The 14,903-nt window shown below is 52.3% G+C and overlaps 1 protein-coding gene across 1 annotated transcript in view; it reads left to right on the top strand.

Moving 5' to 3' along the window:
- COL27A1 (collagen type XXVII alpha 1 chain) overlaps positions 1–14,903 on the top strand; it is a 1,047,548-nt gene that overhangs the window by 241,981 nt on the left and 790,664 nt on the right. The window contains exon 9 of the mRNA XM_086924958.1: positions 6,623–6,676. Within this exon, the coding sequence (XP_086781084.1) occupies positions 6,623–6,676 (54 nt within the window). The remainder of the gene's footprint in view (positions 1–6,622; positions 6,677–14,903) is intronic.

Below are 14,903 nucleotides of genomic sequence, written 5' to 3'. Positions count from 1 at the left end.
TGAGTTTTCAGTTCTTCAAGTGATCTACTTTCTTCCACCTGGAGGGAGACAGTCTAGTTTCAAAACAGGTGAGATTAAAAGGTTAATAGTGTCAAAATGGGTAAGTTTAAAATTACCTCTGTTCCCTTGTTTGGTCTTTTATTTTACAGGGAAGCGGCAATGTTATAAAAATGTGTAGGTAGTGCTCAAGCGGATTTGTTAATGATCCACCACACCTGGTGTTAGCTCGTGATAGATCGATATGTTTCGGCCCTTGTTTGCCAAAATGGGTTGTGGGCCTTCTTCAGGACCAAAGTGAGGGTGACTGCCTTTCAAGTCGCTCTGGGTGAGTACGTGGATTCACTTACCCCTCTTCGATGGTGAGCTCAGTTGCTCAAGCTCTGAAGTATATTATAGGTAGATACTTTGCCCATAACTTATGAAGAAGATGTTAGTTGCTCCGTCAGGGATGGGAGGGGAGGCATAACCCTTTGTTGTGCTTCTTATGTGCTTGTGCTGCCGCTGCCCTCCATGCCCCGAAAACACATACAATTCAACAGGAACATTTTCCCTTGGGCAGTAGGATGCCTTGATTGATAACATTATTGGTTTCTTATCATGGTCCTATTTCTCTTGATACTGTGTTTGATCAGACCACATGAGGACCTACCTTCATCCTCTTGATTTAAGATTTAGAAGTTACACGTGGCATACAGATGACAGACAAGTCTCATGGACACCTGTGATCTGCCCTCCAGTAAGCTTAGTTTTTATTAGGTCTTGGCTAGCGTTGCTGCACACATACGCAGCTCGCTCGGCGAGATTTAATGTTTTTGAGTAACTTCAGTAAGGGGCTTTAAGCCCCGCCCCTCTTTTCCATTGGCCGGTGTCGCCGTTAATGCTAAACGGTGGCCAGCCATTGGACAAGAGCTTTTTATGACGTGGACTTTTGGCTTTTTCAGATGACCCACTTGGACGGGCTCTCCTGCTTTCCTTCTGCTGTGAAAGGTTTCTTATCTTTATGGAGCCATGTGTTGAAACACATGGCACCATAAAGACAAGAGATTCCAATGCTAGCAGCGCGGTCCTCCTTTCACTTTCGGGATCGCGCTTGTTTGCTAATGCAACCTGCCGACCCAAACAGCTTGTGACCATCGTTCAGTGTACCAGTGATTACACATCACAAATGTGTTGGAATTCATACCTCGTTCTGTAGTCTAAAACGAAAGCCCCAAGTGCTCTTACTCCATGCACTCGAAAGCCATGCTCTGTGTATTCATGGAATGTTAATGTAAAATATTTAACGTGGCAACTGCGACCAAATATCGCAGAAATGAAGATTTCTCACATGGTGCTCTTAACGCAGTGACTATTACTCCACGCCCTCAAAGATGTGCTCCCTGTATTCCTGCAATTAACAGAACGGAAGTTGTTTTACGTGATAACTGCAACAAAATGCAATTGATATGGGAAAGTTATCTCCAGATATAGATTGAAGACTTTCCATTGGGCAACTGAATGTTCTATAGTTATATGGATGAAGGAGTTTGAGGATGAAGTTGGTTGGATAACAATGGCTAATTGCGCAATCTACTAACTCTTTGCTCAATATCTTGAGTCATCCTTCCTTTTGACTTTGGTGGCCTCGCGTGGATATTCCATATAATGGACCCTCATACATGCATTTATGTCTTCGGATTAATGCCGGAAGACAAATAGTCCATTTTTCTTTTACAGACAAATTTAGTGATGGATCCTAAACACTTGCTTGGAACTGTTAAACTCAATATTTATTTTTTGATTTTAGGACGGTGAGAACTTAACACTTCCCTTTGTTTCCCTCCATGCCTGCACACATTTGGACAGTGGGCACTCGTTACACTCTTAAATGGGACCCTCCAGTCCCCCCCTCCCCGCCCCCCTTTTTGAACAAACTTTTAATAGGGAAAATTACTTATGTTGACTCATATGATTAAGGATTTCATTTGTGTGTCAACTGAGATATCCTTTTATTCTGCACTGTAGGTGGTGCTTGGCCTGTTTGTCGAAAACCTGTATTACACTCAGTGAATTCACCCATTCCCTACTTACATTCAAGAGTCCCTCTTTGTATGATTCACAAGGTTGGTGGAACCTTTGTGAAGGTTGAGTTATGATGATATATTAATACTATATCATAACCATTAGCTCTGAAGAAGTCTATAGCAATATGATGCAAAGGTGAAACACATTGACTAGACCAACGAAGATGTTATTGGATGAAAACTAAAGAAGAGATCGACTTAAGACAATCGATGACAGTGCCATGCTTCTGCTCATGGGCGCTCAAAGGCTTCTTCTTATGTTTTGTCCTTTTCCTCTTGAGGATTGTTTGGCTGTCCATTCCTCCCTTCGGGAGGACCAGTTTCTGAACTACATAGGCAACATACTTGGAGATACTGTGGCAGGGTGTGCCAGGCAATCTCAGCCACCACTCAGATTTCCTTGAGCTGATTGTCGGGTTTACTGGGACCAAGAAAGGCAAGGTGGCGCAAAAAAATAACGACAACAATGTCAAGTGGCGGGGTTCAACACTGGAATTGATGCACCCGTCATGGGACACTATTGCCTTCACAGTCAGGTCCGAAAGGTCCCCCATATTACCTGCTCAGTACTGCAAGATGCCCGAATCTGAGTCCACTCATCATGCCCACCCTTTGCGGGGTTCTGGCATGGTAATTATTCTAAAGGTGAACGATCTGTGATTAGAAGTATCTATCAAAAGAACAAGTTCCTTACCATTGGTACGGCTCCTTCTGGTGCACACGCTGTCTCACCGCAGTCTCCTCACTGTCCTCCTATCCTCATCATGTGGAGTGCACTTGGCACATCATAATAGGGTTCCACTGGTGCCTGCAGTTTGTTTGAAGTGCTCTGTGCCCGAGGGCAGGGAAGGAGAAAGATCAAGAATAAACATAAGGGAGCTTGGCTGAGCTTTATATGAGGCTCCGCTAAGTTACATCCGGGGTAGTATGAAGCCTCAGCAGACCCATGCATCCCAGCGAGCATGTGCACAGGAGCATTGCTGAAAACATATCTAGATCTAGTCTTGCCTTGAAATATTCTAAAGGTGCCGAATCTGCAGTTAGAGTATCCACCAGACGGAGTGTTACTAAAGGTAAGTGACTTCCTACTGAAGGTAACTTCCTACTGAAGGTACGTGACTTGTTTGTTCTGACCAGTTCTGCTACTACCACCAATTAAATGTTTATATGCTAAAATGATTCATTTATATTGTCCTACCAAACTCCTTGCAGTGAAGACTTTGGGGCATATTAGCAAGGGCCAGATCGCCACTTTATTGGCACTTTTTGCTGATAAAGCGGCGATTTTCTTATCGCCCAATTACTAAGCTGTCGCTAACAGCAGTTAGTGACAGCTTCGAGGCGATAGCGACCAGTTTGGGGCCCGCTTTGCATGTCAGCAATATTTATCGCTAATAACATGCAAAGTGGGCATACCCAAACTGGTAGCGACTGAAAGCAGTCGCTAACACAGCTATCGCCTATTAGCAATACCCGCAACACGATAAAAAAATGCGCGCTCAACGCGATTAGCGCCAGGATTTTACACCTGGTAAAAACCTGACTTAGCCATAATAGTCAATGGGAGGTGGATTCTACGGCTAAGTCCCCACCTGCCTATTAGCGAGATTTTCCTTAGCGATAGGATTTTTATCACTGGAAATCTCACGTTAAAGATGGAATTTGCCGCTATTGCTGGATTTTTTATCGCCGTGGAGATAAACGTTAGTAATACTGCGTTATCCCTGCAATAAAATCCAGCGATAGGAGGCGATAAAAAAAATCCAGCTAAGCGTGGTTTGTGATAATTATCGCAAGTTGTTGCTAATATGCCCCTTTGTTTTTTTAGGTCTTGCACCTGCATTGCAGTGCGCAGCACTGCTCACTCAACGAGAGCCCTCTTGATGGGGGTTTGAAAATGTACCTAGGGATCGCACACGCTTGTGCATGTACTTTTCCTTTTGGGGCATGTTATTGGCTTTTGCGTGCGTCTTTTTATCAAAGACAGCACGCAATTGGCCAAAGCCGGGCGCATTGCGCCGCCCTTGGCCTATTGGTGTCTATTACGCGCACCGGCCTTCATGTGGTTTCAATTATCGTGCCCAGACACGGGTGCAATAATTGAAACCACATGGTTCGCTGTGTTGCTCTGGACCTAGGCCTAGAAACAGCAGACCCCATCACTCCCTCCTCCTGAAGCCCCAAGGGCCCCCGCGGCGTGTGGTGACACTGCAGGAGTAAGCAGACGACCCGATGCAAAACCAAATAGTTCAGATTGAGTGCGGTGTGATGGGAATGCTTGCGTTTGTTTGCAAAGTGTCAAAGCGCTGCAGGATGGTAATGTGCCCAGCCCAGCCCACAGCAACAAAATCTGCCCCCACTGTCAGTGAAACCACCCTGACCTTCCCAGCCCACCGGGAGAATGCATGGGTCCGGGGCAGGGCTACTCTACCATCACGAACCGGTGAATAGTAACCGGAAATGAAGCAACCTCATTTATTCCAGAAATGTAGGCGGTGCCTACGTTCTGGCTCATAACAGACTTGCTTCCCCATGACAAGTATCTGTCAATACATATTCCCAGTGCTTAATTTGAGCAGGTGGAAGCCTCTGGCGCACATTTTTGGGGACCAGCACTTACTTCACCTCATGAGACATTTACAAAGAGTAAGAGAGCGAAAAGCACACAAAGAGGAAAGGAGGAGGAAGAGAAAGGCGTAAAAAACGCCACAGAGGGGGAAGCAGGTTCCTGCAGCAGTGAAAGCTTCAGCTCTTGGCAACACCAATCACTCAAACGTTTAGTAATGCGAGACCTATTGCATTGCAAATGCTTGTAATATGCATTGTACGGTGCTCTGAAGGCCAGTAAGGTGGAGTGTGAGCCCTGTAAGTACATAGGTAGGTCTCCAGCGTATTCCCACAAACGAAGGGGGCCCTTCCTGTCCCCCTTCACTGACTTTCAACTCCTTCCCACATGGGCTGTCACACCCCCAGCTGACTGGACCCCCACTCACCCAGAGTGACACCCATCACCCCCTTCCTGGGAGGGACCACAGGATCACCCCCTCCCTGGGAGAGGCCACAGCATCACCCCTTCCTGGGAGAGGCAACAGCATCACCCCCTTCCTGGGAGAGGCCACAGCGTCACCCCCTTCCTGGGAGAGGCCACAGCATCACCCCCTCCCTGGGAGAGAACACAGCATCACCCCCTCCCTGGGAGAGACCACAGCATCACCCCCTCCCTGGGAGAGACCACAGCATCACCCCCTTCCTGGGAGAGGCCACTGCATCACCCCCTTCCTGAGAGAGGCCACAGCATCACCCCCTCCCTGGGAGAGACCACAGCATCACCCCCTCCCTGGGAGAGACCACAGCATCACCCCCCTCCCTGGGAGAGACCACAGCATCACCCCTTCCTGGGAGAGGCCACAGCATCACCCCTTCCTGGGAGAGACCACAGCATCACCCCCTCCCTGGGAGAGACCACAGCATCACCCCCTTCCTGGGAGAGGCCACAGCATCACCCCCTTCCTGAGAGAGGCCACAGCATCACCCCCTCCCTGGGAGAGACCACAGCATCACCCCCTCCCTGGGAGAGACCACAGCATCACCCCTTCCTGGGAGAGGCAACAGCATCACCCCTTCCTGGGAGAGGCCACAGCATCACCCCTTCCTGGGAGAGGCCACAGCATCACCCCTTCCTGGGAGAGGCCACAGCGTCACCCCCTTCCTGGGAGAGGCCACAGCATCACCCCCTCCCTGGGAGAGACCACAGCATCACCCCCTTCCTGAGAGAGGCCACAGCATCACCCCCTCCCTGGGAGATACCACAGCATCACCCCCTTCCTGGGAGAGACCACAGCATCACCCCCCTCCCTGGGAGAGGCCACAGCATCACCCCCTCCGTGGGAGAGACCACAGCATCACCCCCTCCCTTGGAGAGGCCACAGCATCACCCCCTTCCTGGGAGAGGCCACAGCATCACCCCTTCCTGGGAGAGGCCACAGCATCACCCCCTTCCTGGGAGAGGCCACAGTATCACCCCTTCCTGGGAGAGGCCACAGCATCACCCCCTTCCTGGGAGAGGCCACAGCATCACCCCCTTCCTGGGAGAGGCCACAGCATCACCCCCTTCCTGGGAGAGGCCACAGCATCACCCCCTTCCTGGGAGAGGCCACAGCATCACCCCCTTCCTGGGAGAGACCACAGCATCACCCCCTTCCTGGGAGAGGCCACAGCATCACCCCTCCCTGGGAGAGACCACAGCATCACCCCCTTCCTGGGAGAGGCCACAGCATCACCCCCTCCCTGGGAGAGACCACAGCATCACCTCCTTCCTGGAAGAGACCACAGCATCACCCCCTTCCTGGGAGAGACCACAGCATCACAGATATAGAGGGGAATGCAACTAAAAGGTCACCCTGAGGGCACTCAGCCCTGCTCAGAGAGGGGCCAGCCCATGCATGTACTTTTATTGAATAAAAGTGATTACTGTGGTTCAATGTTACACCTTTGCTGCCGGATCGTACCATGTTTTACAGGCTTTGCAAATATGGATGCTTTTATTTTATTGGTTGCAGGGTTTCCCAGGAGATTTCGGGGACAGAGGACCGCCAGGAATCGATGGAAATCCAGTGAGTTACACTTTTGATAACCAAATGTCATGGTCCACACTGGAACAATGTTTAGTATTTGGACGCGCGCAGTGTAGCGAGGCGCTGGAGATTATAAGCATGTTGTACGTCACCAAGGAGTGACAGAATCGAAACAGGAGCACGAGGCCGAAGGCAGAGTCCCTCTTTCACGGGAATGAAACTTCGAGGTGACGCGGTATCTTTTATCACTTGAAGCAGAGGCGTTGCAAAGGCCCCTGCAGTTCCAGGGGCCCCTCAAGGCTGTACCCTGGCCTGAGAGCCCGAGTGAGTCCCGAGCCGCTCCCCCCCCCCCCCCCCCACCACCATGTACAACAAAACTCGAAAGCCAACGTTTATTTAATGCATCTTTAATCTACATCTACGACCTTCCTTTATGCATCTATAAACCTTTCATGTACTTATGGATCGATATTTGTATTACTTTCTTCGGATTCAGCATATGCATGACGCTGACCTATGCTTCTCTCAATATATCTTCTACCTCGACTCTCTGACTCATCTCAAACTTCTTTCTACTACTCTTTCCAATGCATACCCTATTTCTCACCCTATACCTCTATCAATATATCCTCTACTCCCAGTCTCTTATTCATCCCAAACCCCATACCACTACAGTGACCCCCAAAATAGCCCTTTCCATGCTTTTACCTACTCTACCACTTGTTGCATCATCTCACACCCCTTTTACTCTTCCAATCCCTCCAAACAAGCCTTTCTAAACCCTCCCTCTGACCCCACCCCCTAAACCTCTCTTTTACTCACCCCAAGTTCCAAAACATCCTCCACTATCCCTTTCAGTCCAAATAACAGACTAACATATCCACCACTCAAATTCATATTTACTATATTAATCCACTACTGATCCTTTATGTGTTCCAGAGCAGAGTGCTACTCGCCGAAAGAGCACTTTGACGCCTCGTCAGTGGTAGTTAGCACAATATAAATGCAATTACAATACAATAAATGGCAGGACGTGGGCTGCTCTGTTGCAGCATGGAATGTTCAGCTGTGTCACATGGCTGGGAGTGGGCTGCTCTGGTCCAGCATAGGATGTTCTGCTCTCGTAGCAAGCCCATGTGCGGTCTGTTCTGGTGCTGTATGGGATATTCTGCTGCGTCACATGGCTGGGAGTGAGCTGCTCTGTTACAGCATGGAATGTTCTGCTGTGTCACATAGCAGGGAGTGAGCTGCTCTGTTGCAGCATGGAATGTTCTGCTGTGTCACATAGCAGGGAGTGAGCTGCTCTGTTACAGCATGGAATGTTCTGCTGTGTCACATAGCAGGGAGTGAGCTGCTCTGTTGCAGCATGGAATGTTCAGCTGTGTCACATGGCTGGGAGTGGGCTGCTCTGGTCCAGCATAGGATGTTCTGCTCTCGTAGCAAGCCCATGTGCGGTCTGTTCTGGTGCTGTATGGGATATTCTGCTGCGTCACATGGCTGGGAGTGAGCTGCTCTGTTACAGCATGGAATGTTCTGCTGTGTCACATAGCAGGGAGTGAGCTGCTCTGTTGCAGCATGGAATGTTCTGCTGTGTCACATAGCAGGGAGTGAGCTGCTCTGTTGCAGCATGGAATGTTCTGCTGTGTCACATAGCAGGGAGTGAGCTGCTCTGTTGCAGCATGGAATGTTCTGCTGCATCACATGGCTGGGAGTGGGCTGCTCTGTTGCAGCATGGAATGTTCTGCTGTGTCACACGGCAGGGAGTGGGTTGCTCTGTTCCAGCATGGAATGTTCAGCTGTGTCACATAGCAGGGAGTGGGATGCTCTGTTGCAGCATGGAATGTTCTGCTGTGTCACATGGATGGGAGTGGACTGCTCTGTTGCAGCATGGAATGTTCTGCTGTGTCACATAGCAGGGAGTGAGCTGCTCTGTTGCATCATGGAATGTTCTGCTGCATCACATGGCTGGGAGTGGGCTGCTCAGTTGCAGCATGGAATGTTCTGCTGTGTCACATGGCTGGGAGTGGGTGCTCTGTACTAGTGTGGAATGTTCTGCTGTGTCACATAGCAGGGAGTGGGCTGCTCTGTTGCAGCATGGAATGTTCAGCTGTTTCACATGGCTGGGAGCGGGTTGCTCTGTTGTAGCATGGAATGTTCTGCTGTGTCACATGGCTGGGAAAGGTCTGCTCTGTTGCAGCATTGAACGTTCTTCTGTGTCACAAGGCAGGGAGTGGGCTGCTCTGTTCGAGCAAGGAATGTTCTGCTGTGTCACATAGTATGGAGTGGGTTTCTCTGTTGCAGCATGGAATGTTCTGCTGTGTCAAACAGCAAGGAGTGGGCTGCTCTGTTCTAGCTTGGAATGTTCTGCTGTTTCACATAGCTGGGAGTGGGCTGCTCTGTTGCAGCATGGAATGTTCTGCTGTGTCACATGGCTGGGAGTGGGCTGCTCTGTTGCAGCATGGAATGTTCTGCTGTGTCACACGGCAGGGAGTGGGTTGCTCTGTTCCAGCATGGAATGTTCAGCTGTGTCACATAGCAGGGAGTGGGATGCTCTGTTGCAGCATGGAATGTTCTGCTGTGTCACATGGATGGGAGTGGACTGCTCTGTTGCAGCATGGAATGTTCTGCTGTGTCACATAGCAGGGAGTGAGCTGCTCTGTTGCATCATGGAATGTTCTGCTGCATCACATGGCTGGGAGTGGGCTGCTCAGTTGCAGCATGGAATGTTCTGCTGTGTCACATGGCTGGGAGTGGGTGCTCTGTACTAGTGTGGAATGTTCTGCTGTGTCACATAGCAGGGAGTGGGCTGCTCTGTTGCAGCATGGAATGTTCAGCTGTTTCACATGGCTGGGAGCGGGTTGCTCTGTTGTAGCATGGAATGTTCTGCTGTGTCACATGGCTGGGAAAGGTCTGCTCTGTTGCAGCATTGAACGTTCTTCTGTGTCACAAGGCAGGGAGTGGGCTGCTCTGTTCAGGCAAGGAATGTTCTGCTGTGTCACATAGTATGGAGTGGGTTTCTCTGTTGCAGCATGGAATGTTCTGCTGTGTCAAACAGCAAGGAGTGGGCTGCTCTGTTCTAGCTTGGAATGTTCTGCTGTTTCACATAGCTGGGAGTGGGCTGCTCTCTTTCAGCATGAAATGTTCTGCTGTGTCACATGGCTGGGAGTGGGCTGCTCTGTTGCAGCATGGAATGTTCTGTTGTGCCACGTGGCTAGGAGTGGGCTGCTCTGTTGCAGCATGGAATGTTCAGCTGTGTCACATGGCTGGGAGTTGGCTGCTCTGTTGCTGCATGGAATGTTCAGCTGTGTCACATGGCTGGGAGTTGGCTGCTCTGTTGCAGCATGGAATGTTCAGCTGTGTCACATGGCTGGGAGTTGGCTGCTCTGTTGCAGCATGGAATGTTCAGCTGTGTCACATGGCTGGGAGTTGGCTGCTCTGTTGCAGCATGGAATGTTCAGCTGTGTCACATGGCTCGGAGTTGTCTGCTCCTTTACAGCATAGGATGTCCTTCTCTCGTAGCAAGCCACTGTGTGGTCTCTTCTTTTGCAGTATGGGATATTCTGCTGTGTCACATGGCTGGCAGTGGGCTGCTCTGTTGTAGCATGGAATGTTCAGCTGTGTCACGTGGCTGGGAGTGGTCTGCTCTGTTGTCTCAGAGCCTCCGTGTGACTCAGGCAGGACACAGGAACCCTGCAGAGCCCCAGGGGCAGCTGTGCCGCCCTCGGTGAGAGTCTGGGTGATAAGAAGCCTCCAGAGCTGGAGGGCCAGCACCTCAGTGTGACTCAGGCAGGAAACTGGGAACTCTGCAGAGCCTCATTGTGACTCAGGCAGGACACTTGGAACGCTACGGAGCCTCAGTGTGACTCAGGCAGGACAGAGAAGCCCTGCAGAACCTCAGTGTGACTCAGACAGGACACTAGGAACCCTGGAGCGCCTCGATGTGACTCAGGCAGGACACAGGAACCCTACAGAGCCTCAGTGCGACTCAGTCAGGACACTACGGACCCTACAGAGCCTCAGTGTGACTCAGCCAGGACACTAGGAACCCTGAAGAACCTCAGTGTCACTCAGACAGGACACTAGGAACCCTGGAGCGCCTCGGTGTGACTCAGGCAGGACACAGGAACCCTACAGAGCCTCAGTGTGACTCAGTCAGGACACTACAGACCCTACAGAGCCTCATTGTGACTCAGGCTGGACACTAGAAACCCTTCAGAGCCTCGGTGTGACTCAAGCAGGACACTAGGAACCCTGCAGCGCCGCAGTGTGACTCAGGCTGGACACTAGGAAGCCTACGGAGCCTCAGTGTAACTCAGGCAGGACACAGGAACCCTGAGGTGCTCCATGGCCAGCAGAGCCTGTGTGGGTTTAAGGGTGATAGGAAGAATCAGAGCCAGAGGGTCGGCACCTCAGTGTGACTCAGGCAGGACACAGGAGCCCTGCAGTGCCTCAGTGTGACTCAGGCAGGACACAGGAGCCCTGCAGTGCCTCAGTGTGACTCAGGCAGGACACAGGAACCCTACAGAGCCTCAGTGTGACTCAGGCAGGACACAGGAACCCTACAGAGACTCAGTGTGACTCAGGCAGGACACAGGAACCCTACAGAGACTCAGTGTGACTCAGGCAGGACAGAGGAACCCTGCAGTGCCTCAGTGTGATTCAGGCTGGACACAGGAGCCCTGCAGTGCCTCAGTGTGATTCAGGCTGGACACTAGGAATTCTGCGGAGCCTCAGTGTGACTCAGGCAGGACACAGGAACCCTACAGAGCCTCAGTGTGACTCAGGCAGGACACAGGAACCCTACAGAGCTTCAGTGTGACTCAGGCAGGACAGAGGAACCCTGCAGAGCCTCAGTGTGACTTAGTCAGGCCACAGGAAACTCTGCAGAGCCTCAGTATGACTCAGGTAGGACAATAGGAACCCTTCAGAGCCTCAGTGTGACTCAGGCAGGACACAGGAACACTACAGAGCCTCAGTGTGACTCAGGCGGGACACAAGAACCCTGGAGAGCCTCAGTGTGACTCAGGTAGGACAATAGGAACCCTGCAGAGCCTCAGTGTGACTCAGGCAGGACACAGGAACACTACAGAGCCTCAGTGTGACTCAGGTGGGACACAGGAAACCCTGCAGAGCCTCAGGGGGCACCAGTGCATCAATGTGACTCTGGCGGGACACAGAAACCCTGCAGAGTCTCAGTGTGACTCAGGCGGGACACAGGAACCCTACAGAGCCTCAGTGTGACTCAGGCAGGACACATGAACCCTACAGAGACTCAGTGTGATTCAGGCAGGACACAGGAACCCTACAGAGCCTCAGTGTGACTCAGGCGGGACACAGGAAGCCTGCAGAGCCTCAGTGTGACTCAGGTGGGACACAGGAAACCCTACAGAGCCTCAGTGTGACTCAGGCAGGATACAGGAACCCCTACAAAGCCTCAGTGTGACTCAGGCAGGACACAGGAACACTACAGAGCCTCAGTGTGACTCAGGCGGGACACAGGAACCCTGGAGAGCCTCAGTGTGACTCAGGTGGGACACAGGAAACCCTGCAGAGCCTCAGGGGGGCACCAGTGCATCAATGTGACTCTGGCGGGACACAGAAACCCTGCAGAGTCTCAGTGTGACTCAGGCGGGACACAGGAACCCTACAGAGCCTCAGTGTGACTCAGGCAGGACACATGAAACCCTGCAGAGCCTCAGTGTGACTCAGGCAGGACACAGGAACCCTACAGAGCCTCAGTGTGACTCAGGCAGGACACAGGAACCCTACAGAGACTCAGTGTGACTCAGGCAGGACACAGGAAACTCTGCAGAGCCTCAGTATGACTCAGGTAGGACAATAGGAGCCCTGCAGAGCCTCAGTGTGACTCAGGCAGGACACAGGAACATTACAGAGCCTCAGTGTGACTCAGGCGGGACACAGAAACCCTGCAGAGTCTCAGTGTGACTCAGGCGGGACACAGGAACCCTACAGAGCCTCAGTGTGACTCAGGCAGGACACATGAACCCTACAGAGACTCAGCGTGATTCAGGCTGGACACTAGGAATTCTGCAGAGCCTCAGTGTGACTCAGGCAGGACACAGGAACCCTACAGAGCCTCATTGTGACTCAGGCAGGATACAGGAACCCTACAGAGCCTCAGTGTGACTCAGGCAGGACACAGGAACACTACAGAGCCTCAGTGTGACTCAGGCGGGACACAGGAATCCTGGAGAGCCTCAGTGTGACTCAGGTGGGACACAGGAAACCCTGCAGAGCCTCAGGGGGCACCAGTGCATCAATGTGACTCAGGCGGGACACAGGAACCCTACAGAGCCTCAGTGTGACTCAGGCGGGACACGGGAACCCTACAGAGCCTCAGTGTGACTCAGGCAGGACACAGAAACCCTGCAGAGCCTCAGTGTGACTCAGGCGGGACACAGAAACCCTGCAGAGCCTCAGTGTGACTCAGGCGGGACAGAGGATCCCTACAGAGCCTCAGTGTGACTCAGGCAGGACACAGGAACCCTACAGAGACTCAGTGTGACTCAGGCAGGACACAGGAACACTACAGAGCCTCAGTGTGACTCAGGCGGGACACAGAAACCCTGGAGAGCCTCAGTGTGACTCAGGCGGGACACAGGAAGCCTGCAGAGCCTCAATGTGACTCAGGCAGGACACCTGAAACCCTGCAGAGCCTCAGGGGGCTCCAGTGCATCAGTGTGACTCAGGCAGGACACAGGAAGCCTGCAGAGCCTCAGTGTGACTCAGGCAGGACACATGAAACCCTGCAGAGCATCAGTGTGACTCTGGCGGGGCACAGGAACCCTGCAGAGTCTCAGTGTGACTCAGGCGGGACACATGAAGCCTGCAGAGCCTCAGTGTGACTCAGGCAGGACACATGAAACCCTGCAGAGCCTCAGTGTGACTCAGGCGGGACACAGGAAGCCTGCAGAGCCTCAGTGTGACTTACGCAGGCCACAGGAAACCCTGCAGAGCCTCAGTATGACTCAGGCAGGACACAGGAACCCTACAGAGCTTCAGAGTGACTTAGGCAGGACAGAGGAACCCTGCAGAGCCTCAGTGTGACTTAGTCAGGCCACAGGAAACTCTGCAGAGCCTCAGTATGACTCAGATAGGACAATAGGAACCCTGCAGAGCCTCAGTGTGACTCAGGCAGGGCACAGGAACCCTACAGAGCCTCAGTGTGACTCAGGCAGGACACAGGAACCCTGCAGAGCCTCAGTGTGACTCAGGCGGGACAGAGGATCCCTGGAGAACCTCATTGTAACTCAGGCAGGACAGAGGAACCCTGCAGAACCTCAGTGCGACTCAGGCAGGACAGAGGAACCCTGCAGAGCCTCACTGTAACTCAGGCGGGACTCAGGAACCCTGCAGAGCCTCAGTGTGACTCAGGCGTGACAGAAGATCCCTACAGAGCCTCGGTGTGATTCAGGCAGGACAGAGGAACCCTGCAGAGTCTAAGTGTGACTCAGGCAGGACAGAGGAACCCTGCAGAGCCTCACAGTGACTCAGGCAGGACACAAGAACCCTGCAGAGCCTCGGTGTGACTCAGGCGGGACACAAGAACCCTACAGAGCCTCAGTGTGACTCAGGCAGGACAGAGGAACCCTGCAGAGCCTCAATGTGACTCAGGCAGGAGAGAGGAACCCTGCAGAACCTCAGTGTGACTCAGGCAGGACACAGGAACCCTACAGAGCCTCAGTGTGACTCAGGCAGGACACAGGAACCCTACAGAGACTCAGTGTGACTCAGGCAGGACACAGGAACCCTACAGAGCTTCAGTGTGACTCAGGCAGGACACAGGAACACTACAGAGCCTCAGTGTGACTCAGGCGGGACACAAGAACCCTGGAGAGCCTCAGTGTGACTCAGGTAGGACAATAGGAACCCTGCAGAGCCTCAGTTTGACTCAGGCAGGACACAGGAACACTACAGAGCCTCAGTGTGACTCAGGTGGGACACAGGAAACCCTGCAGAGCCTCAGGGGGCACCAGTGCATCAATGTGACTCTGGCGGGACACAGAAACCCTGCAGAGTCTCAGTGTGACTCAGGCGGGACACAGGAACCCTACAGAGCCTCAGTGTGACTCAGGCAGGACACATGAACCCTACAGAGACTCAGTGGGATTCAGGCAGGACACAGGAACCCTACAGAGCCTCAGTGTGACTCAGGCGGGACACAGGAAGCCTGCAGAGCCTCAGTGTGACTCAGGTGGGACACAGGAAACCCTACAGAGCCTCGGTGTGACTCAGGCAGGATACA

This window comes from Lissotriton vulgaris, chromosome 5 (genome assembly GCF_964263255.1).
Source record: "Lissotriton vulgaris chromosome 5, aLisVul1.2, whole genome shotgun sequence".
Classification (NCBI taxonomy): Eukaryota; Metazoa; Chordata; class Amphibia; order Caudata; family Salamandridae; genus Lissotriton; species Lissotriton vulgaris.
This window is presented reverse-complemented; position numbering and strand designations above follow the sequence as displayed.